This window comes from Lonchura striata, chromosome 4, assembly GCF_050655825.1.
Source record: "Lonchura striata isolate lonStrDom1 chromosome 4, ASM5065582v1, whole genome shotgun sequence".
NCBI lineage: Eukaryota > Metazoa > Chordata > Aves > Passeriformes > Estrildidae > Lonchura > Lonchura striata.
The window spans coordinates 67,915,769-67,938,742 of NC_140706.1; the positions used below are offsets into that span (position 1 = coordinate 67,915,769).

Here is a 22,974-nt window from a genome sequence, read left to right on the forward strand (position 1 = left end):
AACGATGGGGAAAATGTTAAAAACCCATTCAGTAATGTGTCTTCTAATGAACAAGCATTTGCAGAATATTCAAAATATATAATTCACAGTGTATAGAATTGTAGGTTTTTGTGAAGAGCTCTCTAAAAACACACACTGTGACCTTTTTTAAGAGGGTGGTAGCTCAGGAAAACCTATTTTTCTCTTTGTTAGGTGAGAGGACCTTCAAGTGTGATCACTGTGATGCCACTTTCAAAAGAAAGGACACATTAAATGTTCATATTCAAGTTGTACATGATGGACATAAGAAATACAAGTGTGACCTGTGTGACAAAGCTTTTGTGACTCCCTCAGTTCTGAAGAGCCATAAGAAAGTAAGTAGAATCAACTGATAATTTCTTGTGTGTCCTTAAGGTTGTCTTAAGTGTAGAATCCCCAAAGCTACTTCTGCCTTTCTGGCTTTTCAGTAGATTTTCCTTACCCTAAAATGCTGATTGCAGTGGTAGGGTTATTGGTGCCCAGCTGAATTACAGTTGGTGCTTGTGTATAAATTCAGTGGAGGTGCTCCAGCTTCAGGTGTATGGCAGGATGCACCTGACTGCCCTCCTTTGCACCGAACTCTGCCATGGGTTTGGGGTAAACCTGAGGAGGAGGCTTGCTCACTATTTTGGCCTGAGGTAAGATTGATGTTACAGAGTAGAAATGCAAAGAAAATAATTGAATCAAGAAAAATCAGCTAGGAAAGGTCAGTTTAGGTGCTGCCACCTAATTCTGATTGTGAGAATTTATTTTAAAACATCCTGCATGTATTGCTTGCCATATAGTGTGTGCTTCATACATACATGTAAAATGGGAGTTGCTTTTGCTTTGTGTTCCTGTCAGACTAGGACTGGCCATGTTGTAGTTTTACTGTATTGTTCCCAGAAATCCTTTTGGTATTTGGGAGTTTGGAATGAATTAGTAGCTGTCTGTCTGGTATATCCCAATGTTGCTGCTAGAGATACAAATGATCTCCAAATGACTGTATCCTAATCAAGAGGAGTTTAGCATTTATATCTTTCATGTCAGGGAATGAAAACAGTGCAAGTCCATCCAGTATTGAAATGAGATCTCATTTACTCTTGCTTCAGCTGCAGCATAAAATGTACTATGTGAGAAATGTTTTGTTATGATGTAATGAAGAGTTTTTGTCATTACTGTGTGTTTTCATCAACATAAGAATTCATTTCACTATCTGAAGAGGAAACTGGAAACTGAAATAATCAGCTGCTCATATAATTGAATGTGTTATCTTTCCTATCTCATTTAAATTAACACTTCTAAATGAAGTCGTCAGTAGTTCTCCACTAATAGAACAGCCACAGTGATAAGGAAAAATAATTTGATAGACTGATAAATCTTTAGTTCAGACTTGTGTTTTGAAAGTACAGTGTGAAAAATGATGGTGACCTTATGTGTAATTGATAACCAGGGTGATCTTACTGTTGACACACAGGTTGGCTGGGAGAGTTTGTAATACTTTTTTTTCTGTTTTGAAATAATTCTTATAGCGGTGAGGTCTCCAGCCCAAAAAGCTTGATTTCAAAAGACAAACTCAGTGATTTAGTGCTGGTGATAGTTACAATGTTCTTTTTGTGATCAATTCTTTAACACCTAGAGCTAATTAGAATCTTTGCCTGGTGTGATGGTAAAATACGTAATAGAGGTAATAGCAGTCAATGCAAATACAATTAAATATTCCATAGTTCACTTCTTTATGTAATGCTGAACAGTCATTCTTGACTTTCCACTCCCTATGTAGACTCACACAGGAGAAAAAGAGAAAATTTGCCCATATTGTGGACAGAAGTTTGCAAGCAACGGAACACTGAGAGTTCATATCCGAAGCCATACAGGTATTTATTATGATGAACAGAGAAGACTTTCTGAATTTGTAACAGGGTATCTCTATGTCCACAGTTTATCTATCTACAAACAGGCAAATCTACAGGTAGGCTTAACACAGCAGCTTTGTCAGACATTTTACCTGCTTAATGTGTAAAAGCTGTTGTCGGGTTTCATTTTGCAAGTTTACACTTTGATTCAAATAAGTAGTGTCAGATGGCTGAAAGAGGTTTCTTTGTGATGATTTGTTTACAACATAAAATGGTGTCAATTTGCCTTTGGCATGGCATTTTCTTCCCTCTGCATAACCAAGTTTAGCTTGCAGGGAGATGTCAGTAATTTCTGTGTGCTGATTGCTGATATTACCCATCAGTTTGCATGGAGCAGAGAGCCCCAATTTTTCAAGCTCATACTGTAGATGGCTCCTGGGAAGATGCTCTGGAGGTGTCCAAGTAAAAATGCTTTTCACATGTGTGCTGCTACCAGTTAAATTTCAACTCTCTCAAGCAGGCTTTCCTAAATTTAGGAGTTGGACTTACATGAGTTTTGTGAATCCAGACACCAGGGACATACCCTGAGTATAGAGCCCTGCAAAATTTGTAGCCTCTATTATCGGAGGCTGTGATGTTTTGAACTTACTTGAAGCAGAAAGGCACGGAAGATTTCTAGTACCTTTGTAAATTAAATGCCGGAGGAGAAACTGCCTTGCCAGGAGATGATACAGGTTGGAATTACAGCAATATGGACTGTGGAAACAATTTATGAACAAATAATGCTGCAGGAAGGAAAGTCTCAAGGTCTCTTTCTTACCTAAGAAGCTATAACCAGTCATTGTACAGTGACTAATTCAGGAAAAATGCCTTGTTAAATTAATTTATAATGACCTGCGATAAATAAACTGATTCTTTCCTCTTCCAGTCTTGCTGCTAGTCCAGTGTCAACTACATTTTTGTTGGTTTGCATCCGTTACTATGAGAATTAACCAAAATAGATGTTTATGGTTACTTTTGTCACTCTGTTATGATTCCTGACCAATTTTTGATGATCCTGATGAGTAATGGGGGAGATTGCTTCTAAGTTGTGACTTTGGGTTTAAAAGGAATATTTGTATTATATGGCAAAATGCATAATGTAGGGCTGAGTGAGAAATTGCCATAGTTGGATTCTTGTTGCAAATCTGGAGAGGTGGTTTTGTTTGGTGCTGTACCTGAAGGCTTCAGCCATGTTGTTCTTGGACATAACACAAGCCTGCTGATCACGAGAGGAAGTTGTTGTCCAGTGTTCAGTGAGCCTCAGGAAACATGACTTTCTGAGGAATAGCTTGCATCATTCCCAAAGAACGTAATAGGAGCTGCTGAAGGAAATCCAGGTCATCTGCAAACAGGGTAAAAAAAAAAGTTGAGCACTCTTAAGTTCCCTACTATGTGAAAATCCTTGACAACTTTTCAGGGAATTTCTGACCAGTAAGAAATTTTCAGTTCATCAAATAGTGGAGCCATGAGCTTGCTTTATTCAGAGATGAATGTTTGGTTTCTAAATGTTGCAGTGATTAATACTTCATGGTATTGGTGTCTGTTAAATTCTTTGGATTTGAATTAATCATTTCAAAACTATGCTATCCGTTTTCTCTTCAGTCAGACTTCAAAGTATCGCTTTTCATTCTGAGCTAGAAGTGAAACAAGCAGCCACTGTCTGTTTTCAGTAGATGATTCATCCTTCTGAATAAGCTTTGAGCTTTTGGTGCAACTCAGCAGTACACTACAAGTGTAAATATTGAAAAGACTTCTTGTCTTAGTGATTACAAGTGATGAGGTTTGAGGTCTGTGTCCAGACATTTGCATTATGCCATTTTCTTTTTGTGGTCAGCTAGACTTTGTTTTATTATCTACTTTGTGTGAGAGGTTTTGTTCTGTATTTACAAGACAGATTCAGGTAGAGGTTATTTTAAAGAGAGTTGTACTTCACTTTTTGTCCTCCTTATATTTATGAAGTTATTCTTTACAAAAGCTGCAGTTCTAGGGTACATGTCTGGTTCTGAATTGAATTTGTATTTTTGATATGCTTAATAATCCATATACAGAAAGAGAACCTCAGTGGGGTTTTGTCTTTTATTTAATATGCAGCATGTGCTCTTGAATGTTGTTCCACACAGTCATGCATGCTTTCTGGATAAGCAATTTTCTTCCCTCTTCTGTGTTAGAATAAGACTCTGTAAATGAGCCCAAACAGTACTTGGCCTTTTGGGGTGAGTGAACATGTCTGCATGTGCATGTACAGAGCGAAGGGGGTGATCTTTGCCTCTGAACCTGGGGTGTTGCTCTGTAATTCATCATCTGGGTTTCAGCCTTGGCATGACACAGACAGCACTCTGCAGGTCAGCTGAAACACTAGAGCACATTCTCCCTCTCCTGTATCCTGTTGGTTTATGACTTCTTAGGGTCACAGGGAGCTGGGGTTAATTCAGCAAAAGAATCTTTTGACTGTGATATAAATTCCTTGGCTTGTTCATAAATTGTAAAAGATCCTATGGTCTGCTCCATGGGCTTGAAATCCGGGGGCTGGGAGGTTAATTGCTTCCCTGAAGTTTTAAGCAACTTTCAATGTTAGCAGTTTCTGGCTCCAGTTTGTGCAGCTTCTCAGTTACCTTATGCATATCTGTTTAAAAGTGTTAATTGCTGTAGGGTGTGTGTATGGATTTGTGTGTGCCTGTGTGATCTGGGTATAAACACACACATATTTGTCTGCTGTTTATACTGTCACCTTCCTAATTAGTTGTGTCCTAATCCCTTCTATCCTTGGGATGTAGCACATCAAGCTGTGCAACAGTGAAAGTTGTTCTGAAGTGGTTCATATTTGCAGGTAAATTTGTTTTAGAGTTAGGAGAATTAAGGGATTTAACTGTAATTCTGTCCTTTCTACTCTGTCCTTTCCCTACTGATACTTAAAGACTGATGAGGACCAATGAATGACTACAAACGTCTTCCAGAAAATTATGTGCAAATATTGATTGAAATATAACCTTATTTTGCTTTTACCATCACAGTTAGTCCAAGTCCTGATAATAAGCCGGTAAGATAACTTATATCTGTCCTAAATGTTCTCTGAAAAGATGAGTTTTTCAATTTTATGTCATTTGAAAGCCATGAGTTATTGTATCTTTCTTACATGTTACATGCTCTGCTAGGTGCAAAAAGCAGGTTTGTTTTTTAAGCATGAATTGAGAAGGTTCTTTGCAAATTTACTTTCATGTGGATGAGTAAAAGATAATACCAAGAAATTACATTAAAATAGCAAAAAGCATTTGGACCACAGACTTTTATATCCTTTGTGCTAACACGATAATTTTCAATTTATGTAAGAAGAGATTGCTTTATAAGCTTTCAGAAATACTTAACTTCAGCTGTTGATTGCCTTCTTGAAATGCCTCCTGCACTGAGAACCTGACGTTATGTGCCTAATTTTGCCATTGTGGTCCCATTTCTACAACTTAACTAAGCTTTTGAGCATATTTACAATCCTACCTAAGTCCCAACTAGATAAATGTCTAAGTTCAAATTTTGCACTTCTAAGACAAAATTCCTGGGCAAGCAAAATATTAGTGGTGGAGTTCTAATAATAAAGATCTTTGGTTTTTAACAGTAGTTCAGTCATCTCTGAACACACAAGACTTCAAAGTAGTTGAAGGAAGTAACGAGTTCAAGTACAGGATAACTTTTATTTATTATGGTGTAAAATATATCACCAAAGGTTTAATAGCTAAATGAGCAACTGTTTGTTCATGTACATAATAATGTACAGCCAGGATCCTCATTCCAGCAGATCTTCTGCTAAATTACCTTACAAGTAATTGATATTTTCTTACATAGGAAAAAGGATAAAAGGCAAGCTTGAAGGAACTTCCTCTCATATGCCAATGAAATATGTGAAAGAATGTATCTGTGTCTAGTCAGTGAACAGCTTGCAAATGTCTACAGATAGGTTCTTTCTATTAATAACTTATAAGTGATCCCCCTTTTATCTACCCAGTTTAAAAAAGAGCTTGCAGAAGGCCTCAAAGGTAAGGATTCTGCATTTTTAAACCTTTCAGTTTATACATCATTGTCTTGTTCGTCTCTAGACAACAGCTAAATCTTTAAAAATAACCTGTAAAGTTTCATGCAGCTGTCAGCTTCTTGTTGTCTGTGCCCATGAATGAGGAAATGTTCTTTTGAGGGGTAGATTATTTGAATGAGACATCTTTAGATCAAATGAGTTACTGATGGATTAATAAATGTTCTCTAAAAGACTTGGTTGACCACTGGGTTCACCGAATGTTACATTTTCCATTCATGGAGAAATCAGATTGTTTAATTCCACTGATAGTTGCAAAGAATAGAACTGGTTTGTTCTTTAAAGTTGTGTCTGTTTTTTATTTATTCCTTAAAATTACTTAAATCTTGATATCACTGTAGAACTGATAAGAGCCTGTAAGTAAAAATGGTGGTTCATGCTCAACTGCATGGATTCAGATAGTCTTCTTATTTTGTAGGGTTTTTTACTAGTCTTTATGATTCATTTTAGTGGCAAATAGCCAATATCTCAATTATATTATCATAATTTTGATGGACCAGATAGGGCAAACATTTTATTGGTCTTAACTAGAAATATTCTGAATTCGTTGAATAAACCCTAAACTTTGCAGAAAACAAACCACCTCAGCCATGAAAATACCACTTCTATACATCAAAAATTAAAGCATGGCTAAGTACTTAGAAAAAGATAAGTAATAGAAAAAAGCATGTTTCAAGCCTTCTGGTTTTCCCCTTTTGAAAGAAAAGGATTTGACTGCATCCCTATTTTGAAAGAATAGGATTTGACTGTTTTTAGTGGATGGGAAATGCACATTGTTGATTTACATGAAACCAATTCTAGTTCTCCCTAGTGCCTGGAAAATGAGTGTTGGAGTTTGGTTATTCACAAATACACAAACTTAGAGTTAATAATCATCAGTGGAGAAACAAACCACCTGAAAAAACAGAGACATTTAATCTCTTATCTTCAGAGTCTGCCAGATTTGAATGTTGGTTAAAATGAAGTAAAAAATGTCTTTAATTGCCCTGTATCTGAGGAGTGTTTCTCAGAGCACAGGATTCTTCTCAGAGCAGTCAGACCTATCCCTTTCCTTATCTGGCCCACAATGAGTATAAAATTACTTGTGTTTTTGGCGTTTCTGGGTCTTGTCTCAGTTGATGTCCTCAAGTATTTTATCTTTCAGATCACAAAGTTACTTAGCTCTTGGCATGAGAGAACTGTTTCTGTGTGGGGACTTCTGTACCTTCTCAAGTGCTAAATTTTGAGTGTTTAGTGGCTAAAAAGGAGGCAGGCCAGGATGTTGCACAGGCCAGATCACTTTTTATTGTCTAGTCCGGATTAAGACTAGTCCAGATGTCATATGGAAATCAACTCACTGCTGCAGTTGCCCAAATTTCTTGATTACTCTTCCGTTCTTTTCCTTCCCTGGAATCCCTGGTCAAAATTACAGAAATGCCTGAGAGATGCAGGGTGTTAAATGCTTTTGAAGATGCTCCTCAGGATGTAGAAAATTGCCACCTCTACATGAGAGGAAGTTCATTATTTTAAAGAGGTGCTAGTTTTCTCACAGGACTGCAACACCAAAGTGGTGAAATGTACTGAATATTTTCTTGACCTGTGAATTTTTAATCTTTCCTCAGTGATTGGTTTCCTGGCATTTTCTAATTGAAGTTCTGTTGGAATCACTAGGTTCACTGAATTCCTGTTTAATTTAATTTTGATTCCTAATGAAGTCCCCTTCCATGTGGGAGAAATTCAGATCTGTGCATTTTAGGTTTATATATGTTTGTGTGTACATATTTGCATAGTGCATTAACTGAATAATGTTCAGTTAAGGACACAAAATTTTCAATTGAATGGGAACACTGTTTAAGGGCAAGAGCAGCTGAGGATAAATGTGTGAAGCTGTCAGATGCCCTCTCTGAGCAGTGTTCTAAAGCAGATGTCACAGATTATAATTTTGTTACATCCGTTAACCTTTTGCCCATCCTTACTTGCTGTTGAATGCTGTCATCACCCCAGATTATCTCTGACTAAAAAAGCCCCCTTGCAATTCCCATTCTGGGCTGACCTGTGGATCATCTGGTAAGGAGTGTTAAATGTGTGATCCAGATGGCCTCCAAATTCCTCCCCAGGTGAACTGTGCTCATTCCACTGCAGTTGGGCAATAGTGGAGGCTCCCTTCTAACCTTCTCCCCTACCCCAGGCTTGAGTTAGGACTTTAAAAAGGATTATAGTTTGCTGAAACTGTTCTGAAAGCTGATATTTTGAAATAATGCACATATATACATGTTTATGCAGAAAAACATAATAATTTTTATTTAAGAAACAATATTTTAATCCCAATAATTAATAGTTCAGCATCTGAAAGGGAGATATGGGAAATGGTCTGTGGAAGAGTCTGCGGGACCACATTGCCATAATTATATTTGTTCATTTTAATAAAGAAAACTGAAGAGAGAAATTCCTTGAGGCTGCATATGCTACATCTGATCTGATCTTCACTGCAGTTTGTTATAGGTCTTTTTTCTGATGTTCTGGGTGTTGACCAAAACCATTGATGCTGAATACCCCAACTTAGCAGAGATATATTAAAAAGTGTATTAAAAAAACCCCACCTTGATAATTTCACTGCATAATTCAAATTCTTCATTACTTAACTGAGCAGTTGAGTTCCAGTAAAGACAGCAAGCCAGGGAATCCTGCTAACATGATTATCTGAGAATTGTATTTGGATGTCTAAGCAAGCTGCAGAGAACAGGGACAGTAAACAGGACTGGAAATTTCACAGATGAAATAGAATTAATGCCTGGGTATGGCTTGAAAGAACAGTGAGACTGTTTCTTTGGTTTGCTGGGCTCTTCAGATTAGGACTATATCTCAGCTGGATGTTTCCTTTTTTGTTTTTTTCTTTGGATGGGAATGCATTTCTCACCTGTAAAATACATGTTTGCTTAATCTTTTTTGAGGTCATTGTTCTGAAGTAATCACTAACATTGGTTGTTCTAATCAGGTTTCCACCTAACTTGAGAAACAGGTTCATTTTTGTGGCTCAGCTGACTCCAGGGAATGCAAAATACAGTGTGAAAATAGCAATGCATATGACCAGTTTGCTTAACTGTCTCAAAGTCCTTATTAAAAGTCTAGCTGTAGCCGCTGAAATCTTGAAATCTTCAAAACTGGAATGGAAGACTCTGGTATTTAACTTTTTAAGCCACATTAAGGTCCATTAGGTATTGTGATCTCAAGCTAGAGATGGAGGGGAGAAAAAAATATGTCATTTCTGTCATGATGTGGTTTCAGATCAAAATCTCATATGTTTTTTAATCATGGAATTGTTTTTCATAATCCTTGTATTAAGGTTAAATTTATTTTTATTATGTTAAAAGCTCTGATTTTTTGTTCATGCAAAATCTGGAAGTAGAATGTCTAGACTTTGAATTATGCTAAATCCACTGCAATTTATCCCAGGATTATTTATTTGGGGTTATTTGTACAGAAGTGCCATTAATGTGTTGAGCAGTTTGTTCTGGAACAGCAGGGACATGACAGTCAGCTGTAACTTTGGGGTGAACTTAACAATTGTTACCTTTGACTCGCTTGACTGTTCTGTTATTTTAATAAAAACAATAGTTTTATTTAGAAAACAGATTTTAGAAACACTCAACCATAAAAATGCTTCTATATTTTATATAAATATACATAAAAATGTGTTTATATAAAAATGTGTTTATATAAAAATGTAGGGTGCAAATGGCATAGTTGTTAATTGACATTTACTTTACCTAAAGTGCACCCCCTCTTACTATGGTGTTACCACAAATTGACACCATCTCATGAATGTTCTTCTAGCAGCAAATCCAAGAAGAAATTGTAGTTTATCTAGGGGAAACCACTTTCTTTCACTTTGATTCTTAGTAACTTGTTCTTGTACAGACAAGAGAAATGGAGGTTCATGACTTCCCAGGTATTTAATTTCTTTTCTTAGTAACTTGTTAGGGATGCATTCATTTTCTGATCAGAGGAGTTTTGCATCTGGAAATCTCCACAACTTCTTCTGAACAACCTGAAGTTTATTACTGCAGTGTTTATAATAGGGTTTTCGTAGTCCTTGTCTGGCTGTAGATGGATAAGGGAGCCCTGCTGGATAATGTCACTTTCCCAGGAGCTTGTATCACATGGCCCTTGCTCTCCAGTTTGTCTCAGTGACAATTCTAAACTTTGTGCAAGCACAAACTCCTCTCCTTTGTGGACACTGGCAGTAGTTTTCTATGAAATGTTGCACTTCAGTAAGCCTTCACATGTGGGAGGAATATTTCTAGCATTCATTCTTTCAAATCTGTCTTTTCCTTTGTTGTCATCTTATTCCATTTGCTTATCACAGGATGAGAGAAATTTAAACTGTTCCAGTTTATCTTACAGGACGTAGAGTGGGACAGAGTGTGTAAGACTTCTCTTGGGGAACATCTGCTTCCCAATAGTCTCCTTGAATGTGGAATCGTTCTGATGAGAAACTGACTGGTAGCATGAATAATGTTTGCCCAGGCTGGCTCAGAAGCAAGGAAGTAAGTTAATTTTTACTAGAGATAGAGAAGGTAATACGTAGAGTTGTAATGATCTTGTCAGATCTGCTGTCCACAAGATCAGATAGTTAATCTGAGTTATTTACCTGGGCTCCTGAGACAGTAAATAGCAAAAAAGGCATTGTCAGAGGGCAGTTTATTCACTTCTGAGACAGACAAGAGAGGTCCTTTCCAGAGAGGAATTAGTCAGAAGTTTATACTAAGAAACTTGGTTGTTGCTAGCACAGATGTATTATAAGTGGCCCATTGTTATTTTTGTAAAATCATAAAACATTTTGAGGTAGAAGATAAGTTACAAGTTTAAATGTTGTGTATGCACAGGGTAAATGCTTGTGTAAGAACCAGGACACTTGAAAAAATTCTAAGCATGCAGGCTCCAAAGGCCAAAGAAAATAACAAAAAATAAGAGCAACAATAAAATTTCTTAGGCACATCTTTTAAGTAGTTTTACTGAAAATTATTGACATAAGTGCATGAGAAATTTATATAATTTAGAAAAACAAGATAGTTCTTAGTTTGAATGTCAAGTCTGAGCTGGGAGAATGTGTGAGATAGTAAACTTAATTTTTGGAGCAGTGAAGATTACTGACACTGGACAGTTTATAAAGGCAGCCGCAAGCCCGACTTTTTCAGGTGTGACACGTTGATGTGGAGTCATTGTTGCCCTCTGCTGGCATCTGCTGAAAGCTCCTAAGGCTTTCCTCATCAAGCACCGCGGTGTCCGTGGTTGATTTCAGAGGGACACTGTTAATATGTTTCAGACACATTCAAGCTCATCCTTTGAAGGCAAAAGTCTTTCTCTTTAAAGAGACATGAGGGTGGGGGAGAGAGGGAGGAGGGTAGAACTCCTACCTGTCATCTTTCATCTGCTTACAAACTGTTGAAAGCTTTAAATTCCCTATTCAAAAGCCCCCAGACATAAAAATGTCAGCTGAATTAATTCAATATTTTGAGTAGTGACAACTGTTGGAGTGTTTGAATTTTGGGGGCATGAATTAAAGGCATCAAGGGTCAGGGGAGAGAGGATCATATATCAAACTGCTCAGTGAAAACTCAACTCTAACACAGAGGTTGTTGTCATCATCCTAAAAAGAGTCCCAAAACCCCAGTTCACACAGTTGAGCTTTCTGAGAGATGACAACACAAGAGAGAAAAATATTTGTGTTTACAAGTGCCTTGCTGGCCAGTCTTGTGCTTCTATCATTCACAGTTACCTATACAGAAATAAAAGACAAAAGAACAAAATAATCTGTCTACAAAGTAGGGGAGGGTGGCCATCCTCTTCCCTAAATAATCATCTCACCTCAGGTGCCCCTGAGTCTCTACACAACATGTGGCAATGGAGATTTCATGTTCAGCAGTGCCTCTTTGTCAATATATTTGGAATATCAGTCTGGTTTTTTTTTTTTTTTTTAACTGTGAAATGTAGTTAATCTTGCTTGCCTATTTTAGAAGATTGAGTATGAGTGTTAATAAAGTGTTTGATATTTGGTCTTTATTAAATCTATATGTGCAGAAATACCTGTTGTGAGCAGAAAGCTTTGCATTGACTTTATAAAACAGGCTTTGCTTAACTTGTGACAAACCTTTATTTGAGAAGACACCTTCAGCGTTATGGTTGTGTAGAACAAAATCCATTTCGCTAACAGAAAATTTTCTATCATAATTTTTTCTACTGTGTTTTGTAATGGAAACAGCCTGATCTTTGCTTTTAAAGTGTTGTGTACAGGAACAGGAGGCAGTACACTCAGATTCTGGTGCATTGCTGAAAGAGTTAAAAATTCAAGTACATTTCTTCCTAATGATGGTGCTCAGAAACTCTTTACTGTTTGTCTCTGAACAGCTCAGTATCCACATTACACTAATGTGAGTTTGGGAAAATCGATGCCAAATGACACCGGTGTAATGGAGCATTAAACAAATACCTTTCAGATATGGGATGCTGCAAGGGTGATGCTAAGATTGTTCTGCTTCTACTTCAGTCATGAATTGGGACACAAATATTGCAGAAACTTTTGATTAACCAGCTTCTAACACAGATCCAGCATTATAAAAGAGTGGATTTTATATTCCATTTGGATTCTGACACCCAGAGGCCTCTAATAACGACCAGATGTGAAATAGAAAAAATATTTGGGAGCAGTTAATGCCTAACCATAAAAGTGACCATGTGTAAATCACTGTAGAATGTGGTTTGAGCAAGGGCATTAGGTGTTTTCCTTTTGGTTTTATTTCCCCCAAGGCTGTCTGTGTGTATTCATATATTGTAGTACAAAATCAGTCAGCAAAGAGAAATATTTTGATCCAGCACTCCATACCACTCAGGCAGGATTATTTGTAATATTTCTAAAGTTTAAATCTGTTCTTTGAAGAGAAAAGTGGTTCAGTTTGAAAAAGAGCTGTGCTGCAAGGCTTTCATCCTCTGAGGGCACATTGCTTCGTCCTGATGCTTCTCTTGTTCTCAGGTGAGCGTCCTTACCAGTGTCCTTACTGTGACAAAGCTTTCAGCAAGAACGATGGCTTGAAGATGCACATTCGCACCCACACCAGGGTAAGTCCCACACAAGGAGGAGTTTTTATGGTTGCTTGAGGATTGTCTGTGACTTATGTGGTGAAAAGTAATTAATTCCTGTTTGTGTAGAGATTAGGCTCTGCCAACCGAGGTATTTTATGCCTATCAAAATACGAAGCAAAGATTAAAGTCATTAACTTACAAATTCTAATTAGAACTCCACTACCTTCTATTTTTTATGTGTTTGAGTTCTTTTATGTTGAAATAATAGCTGTACTAACCTCTTCATTTAACCCATGGTTTATAGATATAAATTAATGTTGTTTACTGAGTAAACAGTTCTGTAAAGGCTTCACTGAGAGTGAAACTTCAATATCCAGTGCTTTGATTCTTACTGTGCCTATACAGTCCAGTTACTGTGAGCTTTTCTAGTACTTTATTAACAGGTGACAATTTTTTATATAACTTTAACTGGGTCCTGTTGCAGCTCACAGAGATCAGTGCAGCCTTAAGGCCAAACCAAGAAAATTCTGCATCTACTGGGAAATAGGGAAGGTGACATTTAACTTAGTAGTCTCCATATGCAAATAAGCACACAGAATTGCTTTCTATATAAGTAAAATTATAAACTGTTTAAATTTCTACTGTTTTGTGTGGGTCTTGAGCATATTAACTAGGAGGTCCTAGATAATGTTGTTGCTTTTGTACCCCAGACTATACAAGTAATGAGTAGTTTATGCAATACTTTTGGTAGTTCATTGGGAGCAGGCTAGTCCCATGTTGTTAGTTGTTTCTCCCTCTTTTTTGCAGCTGTTAAATCACTTTAAGAAGTGCTATAAATTCTTTTCTGCTGTTACTGTCTCCTCTTAACTGTGTTTGCACTTGGAGAAATTTCATGACCCATCTAAGTTCTGCATGACTGTGAGGGGTAAACAAGCTCTGAAACAGTGCCAAATTCAATTTTTTTCCCTGATTTTTCATACAGTTTGAGTAAAAACAACAAACACTCCCCAGCCTCTGTAGAAGAAAAATAGAGGAAAAAAAATAATACTAGGCTTTTAAAGCCTACAGTGATTTACACCAAGTGATGTTTTCTTCTAAGCACTTTTTAGCTGCTAGGAAGGGGAGGATTTAGGAAGATAAATTTTAAGGAGTGGATATTTCTTTTTAATATATGTGGACACTGTAATTAGACAAGCTTTGTGTTGCACTAAGAACACAATAAAATTTGTTTTAAAATGTCTCTACTGTACCATGGAGGCCAAATACCATCCATAGAGATACAAAGATCTCAGTTCACACCAAATGTGATCCAAGTGCTTCTAACACTTGAGATGTGTTGATCATCTACATTTGAAAGGTCACATTTCAGATTTTTTTATTTTGGTGTGTGGGGGTGTTAAGAAGACTGCTGGCCATCCCCACAGCTATGCTGTAGGATTAAAATGTGCAGGCCAAACATGTTTTTTTAGATGTGCTTTTTGTGGTGATGCTGCTCCCATCGCAAAACTTGACAGTGAGGCTCATTCATATTTGATTGCCATTACATGTTCATTTATCTTCAGGTAAATATTTTTTTAACTTTGAAGTTACAAGAATCAGTACTATTAATTTACATTAATAGTAATTTCTAAATTGAAGCCTATAATTGTTGCTATAATTTTGCATGTCCCAACTTCCCCTCTTCTTCACAGTTCACCTTATTTAATATTTAGGTAGAACTGGACAGCTAAAAAATCAACGGTCATCTTAGGAGGAGGAGGAAAATAATGAGTTGAAATTATTAATAAAAAAAAGAGAAAAGAAAACACAGTTTATTACTGACTCCAATGGATTTTCAAGCCAGAGGAAGGAATTATGCCTGAATCTGTTCTGCAGAACAGAAGTACTGATCCTTGAAGTACTACAGGATAATAAGCTATTGTTATTTTATTTTTCAGGTGAGTAAATATTAGTACAGGTACTAAGGAATAAATATGTATTTTAGCTGATGAGGAAGAACAGCATGGTGAAGGGAATTGGAAAGGAAGGGAAAGGGAAGTGGGAGAGCAACAATACTGAGAGGTACATGGGAAAGACACTATTTGTGTCTTGGCAAAAATGTGCAGATATATTTAATCTTAGTAGCAGGGTACAGGAACCAAACCAACTCTTCTTCAGCAGAGAAAGCAGCTGCTGAGCTGTTCAAATGTGTCTTTCTTGAGGTGAGGGCTCATGATCTGAATCCTGACTCTGAAGATGTGTTTGAACTGCTCTATATAAAGACTTCTCCATGGGAGAAACCTGTGCAGAAAGAGTTTGAGACTCCTGAGCACAATGCTAATGTACTAAGACTTGTTCTGTGTTCCTAGGCTGTTTAAACAAAGATGAACTAAAGATTAGGAAACAAAAAATGCACTGTGTTTGTCAAAGGTTTGGGTCCTTCTGTCAGTTCTGAGAATAAGAAAAACCAGGAAGTTACACTTGAAATTTCTCTTGTCAGTCATCCCCTGGTTTGACTTTTCAAAATGGTGTAAGGTTATAGGCTTTTCCTTTTTCACTCTTTCCTACGCATACATTTTACTTGAAATTTATTCTTGCATACAACATTGTTATTGAAAGAATAAAGACCAATATTTATAAATCCTGGAGGTATTTTTGTGTCAGCTGAGCCTAGCAATGTGGAAATTAACACAACTATATTATGCTTCTGCAGTGATAAAAGCTTTTTTATTCATAAATATCTTGCAAAAAATAATCTGGTCTTTTGACCAGAAAGTTTGTGAAGTAGCTTAAAAGTAATACCATGGCATTCACCAAAGACAGTGGAGATTAAATGTCAGTGTATTTTACCAGTGGGCTTAAATGCTGGACTTGATGCTGGGGATCAGGAAAGGCTGCTGGAAAAATCATTGTAGAAAGTTGATTAAGGTCTGGCAGCTGCTAAAGTGAGCACAGCCTGGGTGGCCACAGGTGTTAGCTCCAGCTCTGGAGTAAACAGAGAAAGTAAGGCCAAACCCCTGCTGGCCAGGGCAGGGGAGAAAACACCACCCACCTGATATTAAAATGTCACCTGAGTACTGATTTGTTTCTATGAAAGTAAATGTGTTTGCTTTATGGTTTGATGGGTTTGGGTTTTTTTCCTTAAGGAGAAATATAACAGCCTAGGAAAACATAAATGAGGAACTTATTGAAGTTGTTGATGAAATGAGTTTACAGAGCATATCAGCTTTGATGGAGTTCCATGCACATTTCAAACCCTCACACTGCAGGAAGCTTCAGCTCTTTCCTAAGGCTTTATTCAGTGCCTAACATTGCAATGTTTAAGCTTAAACGTGTTGAAAAATTATTCTTTGTTGCAGCAATAGAATTGATAGTACTTGGAAATATGGCCATTGATAGGTGCCCAGAGTTGTTGTCATGTTGAATTGATGTTTTCGTTACTTCTGAGAATGGTGATTTTATTACAGTTGGATTCAGTGATGGAAAACAGAGTCGAAGCTATTTGAAAATGACTTTTCATCACTTGATTTGAATATTTCATATTTACATATAACAGCTATATTTAATTTTTATAACTTCTTTAAGAATCTGAGTTCCAGTGGGTGGAAGCTGCCAGCCTGTGCTTAAATAAGGTACATTTCTGAGGTAATTTAAAAATTAGAGACATTTCAGTGTATAATTTTTGCTTCATGCATAAATGCCTACTATTTTAAATCACATTAATATTTAAATAATTTTAAACCACAATATGTATGGAAGCTAACCTACCTTGAAATAATTTTAAGTTTTATTTATGAATTTCATGGGAATAGGGATAAATCATGGTGAGTATGGAAGTGAGGCAGTCTCCTGTAGAGGACTCTTGCATACAGTGTCTTTGTTCTCAGAACAAGAAGAGGTCCTGACTTAAACAGGCTTTCCAAGGCACTCATTTGGAACTTTACACTGCCCCCTCTTTTTTAATTCAGAGGAGTATTAAAATAGTAGTAAATGAGAAATAATGCAAGGACAATATTGACATAATTTCACTTCTCCTGTGTTTCTCAGGAAATATTTGAGCTTAAAGTTTGAGAGAGTGTTATGTGTTTTAGAAGCACCACAGAATGCTACTGTCAAAAAATGATTTCTTTGTGTACTAAATATAGATTTCCGTGCACATGACAGTGAGTAATGAAATAATATGATGTGATGATTGAATTTGGAAGGGGTTTTCCAGCTTGGATTTTATCTATATTTCCCTGTTGGTAAGATAGGGGTGAGTTCCCAAACATCTGCCTGAGGATGATGTTTTTCCTTGCTTCTGGAATATGTGTTTACACATAATGTGGAAGGTTTGAATCCCACTGCACCTATATTTTCACACTTTTTTATGTGATGTTGACTGATGATCATCCTTTCCTTGTAAAGTGAAAATGTACTTTTTCTGTATTGATACTGTTATTTTCCAGGAGTAGGTGAACATTTATTGAATTTTCATCAATGCTGATTAAATAAACGCTCCTTCACTAAATTTTAGGGCCAGAAATTACCTCAGCAGTTCAAAAAATTGCAAAGAATTGAGAACTTTTCAGTTTATGGGCAGCAGATAGGCAGGACTGTCATGAAAAATGGGAAGTTAATGATATGGTAAGGCCCAATGAATTGCATATACTGGATCTTTTTAAGACATGCACTTTTTTTTTCTGGCAGACATTTCAGAGAAGATGCATGCTTTTGTTTTAATTATAAATTTTATTGCAAAAAAGATTTTTTTTTAATTACTCCTAAAACTGAAGTAATTGAGACCCGTTCTAAAAAAAACATTAGTCATTTAGAGTAAAAGTCACATTTTGTTTAAATCTGCCAGAATTATTTCACAGTTGTTTTAACAGGAGAATTTTTTGGCCTGCTATAAATGTTGGAAATATTTTTTTAAAGGATTTTACTTTTCAACGTGTTCTTGTAAAGTGATTTTTAATTGAGGCTTAATATTATAAGTTGCAAATCCCTACTATTTCTGTAGAGTTGTAAATTCTCATCACCCTTTGTCTTCCAATGTCAATGTTATATTTGTAATTTAAGTAGGCCTCTGTCTCTGGGTCAGCCATTTGCTGTAACCAGCAGAAACCTTCAGGTTCTAAGAGAGCGTCTTGTTAGTTCTTGAATTTTTTTCAGATTTAGATACAAAATTGGAGTCTGTTAACTTGGGCTATCTGTGATTTATAAGTGTAAGCGGATTTCCTTCATTTTCAGGTTGGCACAGCTGAAGGGTTTCCAGGTTTCTCTTTGAGAGTAGTGAACTCCTGGTTGCTGCAGACACGACTGGTGTATTTTAATGTTATCTGCCTGGTCATGTTTGTTAATTCTAGGCCACATTTTTCCATTTGCCTGATTTTTTTCAAAACATTCTTTTTATTAACCCTCTGTCCAGGTGATAATGCAGGCATATCAATCATATTTAGTAACAGTAATACTGATATTTCCAAGATTTTCACATAAAACTCCTTTTGAAAGCATATAGTGTTACTGTATCAGTATCTCATGAAAAGACATTTTAAGATTTTTCTGTGAGCAAAGGAAGACTTTGTTTTAGAATAATGGAAAGAAAAGGAGGCTTTATTTTAATTTTTTTGGTGTTCTGTAGTATCACCATTATTCCTGGCTGTCAGTTTTCACGTTCATGTCACAAGTGTAAATATTTACATGTAATACAAAACCTGATAAGCTTTTCCTTTTTTCTCTGAACTTCTCTCAAGCTTCAGTTTTCAGCATGTTGAAAATAGAGTTGGTAGTTTTGTTTTTAACTCTTATTTCAATCTTGAGATACGTTTATTTGGTAATAATAGTGTTTAAATTATGTTCGTCTTGCTGTAACAGTTGAGCTGATGGAATAGTTCTAAATTCATATTTAGAAAGTAAGTTGGAGAGACTCCTACCAAAGTCATTCGTGTTTCACCTGTGTAACCAATATTACCAGGTTTACAGAAACAGCCAGTATTACCAGGTTTGTAGTGCATAAGTGCTGACTTAATGTACATAATGCGTTTATATTTCTTAAGGGACATACAGGCAACTGCAGCAGCAGCTAGCAGTTCAAATATTCTGTATTTGGGTATTTTCATCTGCTGTGCTTGCTGGACACTCTGTGCACATTTTGTATCAAGCTGTTGAAGGTGCATCAAGTGTCCTTGAGATTTGTCATGTTCTGAGTGAGGTCTTTCTAGTGCAAAGCACAACTTGCTTAGAATTCACGGTGGGATTTGTGATTCAGCCATCCACAGACACAGGAGTGTATACTGCAGGCACTGCTTTATTTGATTTTTTTTTTTTTTAATGTTTAATTTCTCTCAGTTTTAATGGTGAAACCCACCAGAGATGGGAGCTTTTAGGTCAGCGTGTGTCGGTCTTACAGCAAAGCACCTTCCAGAGTACCATTGGGCTCTGCTTGGCCTTTCCTTGTTCAGAGGCAGGAAGGTTGTAAATCCTGATCTACATATTTCTATTCATACCTGGCATGCTTAAAACTGTGATATTAAATCACTGGAGTATCAGCCACGTCCTGTCTCTCTCACTCTACCTGCTCCCTTCCTCATTTAGATGGTCAATAAAAGAAAACGCATGGAATCCGTCAGTTTGGCTACCACCATAGCCATGGCCTGGCAGATGCTTCTTCAACAGAGGGCAAATTTATAGTATCAGCACTTGCTAACTCCACTGAAGTCAGGTTTGGATCCTCTTCCCAATGAGCTCCTGTTTTGCTGATAGTTAGCAGGTTTTCTCCTTTTTTTGATCTTTTAAATTTGTCCAGCTTTATTCCCATCTCAGCCTTGGCCCCCTTTGTCTTTTTGTGGTGGCATTAACTTTTTCAGGCCTCTTAGCATGGTTTTTATCCTTTTTTTTTTTTTTTTTTCACTCTGCTCACATTTAATGCAGTGATGATTATGCCAAGCAAACATCACATTTTCCATGTTACAAGTGTTGCTTTCTCCAAGCATTGTGCAATGGAAATTTGACACAAGGGGGAGAAGAAGCAGAGAGAAAAGGAAAAGCGCAGAATGTTTTGTTTTGAAGAAATTGATCTGTGATGATGATGTCTTCCACAAAATCAACAACAAAAAAAGTTTTTTTCTCTGGAGATTAACTGAGGGCCAGGTTTTGCTCTGGGCAGCACTACTGGTTTTCCTGAAACAGGGCAGCTTTTCAGCAGTGAATGGAGGGCAGCTTCACACAGGAGAGAGGAAGCTGGTGTGAATCAGTCATGTCTGCTGAAGTCACTGGAATATACAGATGGAAGGGATCTAAAATTAGATCAAAGACAGCTTTGGATGTGTTTCATGCACTACAGATGTGAATTGCAATACAAATGCCAAGGGGATGTTAGATTCACCATTTTTGCCACAGAGAATAATACAAATATAAAATATAGAACAGCCAAACTTAACCTGGGGGAAGATAATACAGCCCAGGTTTTTGACTCCAGCTTCTCAGAGTTTAAAATGGTTCTTTGTTCAAAATGGAATCCTGAAATCCATTTAGCACTGGAATGATTGACCTGGTCATTATCAAGTCAATTCTTCAGATAGCTGAAGACCAAGATAATAAAAAGGGAGTGAGACCACCTGGTGCAGTTTGCAGTAGTGAATGCTTTTGTAGGTGTTTAAGATGTGCACATCGTATAGTTCACTTTGCACTTTCTGGGGATCTCCACAGAGAAAGGCTGCTTTTGGAGAACTCACAGAAATGTGGTTTGTGTTAACCACAATGCAAAACCAATTAAGGGGTTGTTGCAGAAACCTGCTTTTCACATGGCTTATTTGTACTTTTCCCTTAAAAATGCAGACTTTGCTCCATGAAGCCTTTAGTCAGGTCAGCAAAACTCCCTGTGACATGAACTTATAGATGTTAATTGGTTTTTTTCTTTCACAGATATATTAAGATCTCTTTTAGGCAATTTGTTAAGTTTTCCTGTCTACTGAAGAATCATGGAAATAACAGTGCCTTTTCTAGGAATCTTGATGGGAGGAGTCTGCAAAATGAAAGAACCCGTCTTTGCCCCACTGAGGTCTCTGGACATGCCCTAAGGAGAGAGACTGGGACATACCCAGCACTAATTGATAGTGCACTGTGTTAGGTATATGGTGAATGCTGGTGAATCCTGGCAGGATTCAGCAATATATGGAGACCTGGTGGTTTTCAGCAGCTGAGAGTAGGGATTCAATAACCAGACAGTTTATTCTCTTTGTTGCTTCAATGCCTGGGCTGTTCCATCTCGCTTATCCTTGGATCCTACATCATCTCTCCAAAGAACTTAATTACTGCCTATTATTTGTTAATTCATAGATCTAGCTGCCTTTTTTTTTTTTGCCTATTGATTTATAGTCATTGCTTTCAATTTAATTTAGTAAAAAGTATTTACTTTTCTTAAAATACTTTTCTTCAGAACTTAAGCAGTACAGAATTAGAGACCACAGTAAAAAGTAGAATGAGAGTGAAGAAAGTCTATTGGTGCAAAAATAAGGGTGCCTCTAGAAGGTGAAAATTTTAATGAGGCCATGTGTAGTGCCATAATGCTAATTCTTGCATTTAATTGATTGGTTGTTTTTATTGTTTTTTTTTGGTCTTGCATTTTAATTGATTTCTATACAGTTCTTTTGTAACTTCAGTGGAATTAAGGCAGAATTCCACCTCTATAAATTTCTATATGAAGGAAAAACATCAGAGAAAGGATCTTTACATAAGTGGGTTTCCTTATTTATCTCTAATTACTTGTTTCAGGTCAGTGAGATTGCAACTTTTCTAACATCATGTTTTACAGTAGCTGCTAACCAATAGTTCTAATAAAAATACAGATGGTTTGGTTGCCATCTGTACTTCTTTTGAGATTCTGCAATGAATATGTGATTAACCTTCTGTCACCACTTTTCAAAGTAAGTTTTTCTGCTACCACAAGCTTTTCTTGTACCTCCTCTTCCTCCCTATATCTCTACCCCTGCTTGGAAAACTCCAAACAAACTCGAAGTTTTTGTGGATAATCTTACTTGTCTGTATGTTTTAAGCATTTGTGGAGGATAAAGGAAAGAACATTGGAATTTTATGTTTCTGTACCTTTCAGGTGACAAAAAGCAGACTCCCCAAATGGCTGGGTTTGAAAGACTGGAACAGATAATTAATTCATAAGTGGGTGCTGAAGTGGAAACTGTCAGGCCGCAGCTTTCCCAGCTTTCACTTAATCATTTGAAAGTCATTTTCTGTTGTTTTCACTGACTGTAATACCTTAGAGAGAATATAAAACTTGCACCATCCAGCATGGAATTCCACTCCTTTAATGACCTGGGCTCTGTGTTGACTCACTTTCACTCTCTGTTGTCACTGCATGCAGGAAAAGCCGTACCAGTGCTCGGAGTGCAACAAGGCTTTCAGTCAGAAGAGAGGCCTGGATGAGCACATGAGGACCCACACCGGGGAGAAGCCCTTCCAATGTGATGTGAGTTCCTCTCCTTTCCCTTTGTCTTCTCAGCCTCAGTGCAGCAGCAGGATTTAATTGCAGGGATACTGTGGCCTTACACTTCCTGCTTGTGGCATAGTTACACTTCAGATGGGCTTAGATTGCCCAGGGAATGAAACACTGTTGAGGGAATTTCATGTACCCTCTTTGCTTGCCAAGAGCCAAGCACACCCATTCATTTTATGGTTTTGGACCCCATAAGAGTTATTTGCACCATTAATAATGCAATTTGGATGTTGCTTTTTACAAATTCATACTGGTTGGGTTCCTGTATGAATTGTATGACAGGTTAATAGTCAGAGATTAGCTTGTGTGGGAAAAGGGATTTCATTTATTACATGGAATCTTAATGCTTTTGATGTTGAATGACATGAATATGAATTCAGAATTGACTGTTTCTGGTGAAATCTGGTCTGATATTTTCAACATCTGCTTACAGCCTCTTGTTGCTCAGTGAGGAAGTCTGGGATGCTGTGCAT

The 22,974-nt window shown here is 37.0% G+C and overlaps 1 protein-coding gene across 41 annotated transcripts in view; it reads left to right on the forward strand.

Moving 5' to 3' along the window:
* The window catches only part of PRDM5 (PR/SET domain 5), a 184,506-nt gene that overhangs the window by 30,807 nt on the left and 130,725 nt on the right, over positions 1 to 22,974 (forward strand). For 36 of the 41 annotated variants that reach the window (XM_085579368.1, XM_085579373.1, XM_085579377.1 and 33 more), the window contains 4 exons: positions 193 to 353; positions 1,781 to 1,874; positions 12,983 to 13,068; positions 22,370 to 22,474. In XM_085579368.1, coding sequence (XP_085435494.1) covers positions 193 to 353; positions 1,781 to 1,874; positions 12,983 to 13,068; positions 22,370 to 22,474 — 446 coding nt within the window. Of the gene's footprint in view, positions 1 to 192; positions 354 to 1,780; positions 13,069 to 14,723; positions 22,475 to 22,974 lie in introns of all 41 variants that reach the window. The other 5 variants (XM_085579372.1, XM_085579374.1, XM_085579375.1 and 2 more) reach the window with 5 other exon arrangements.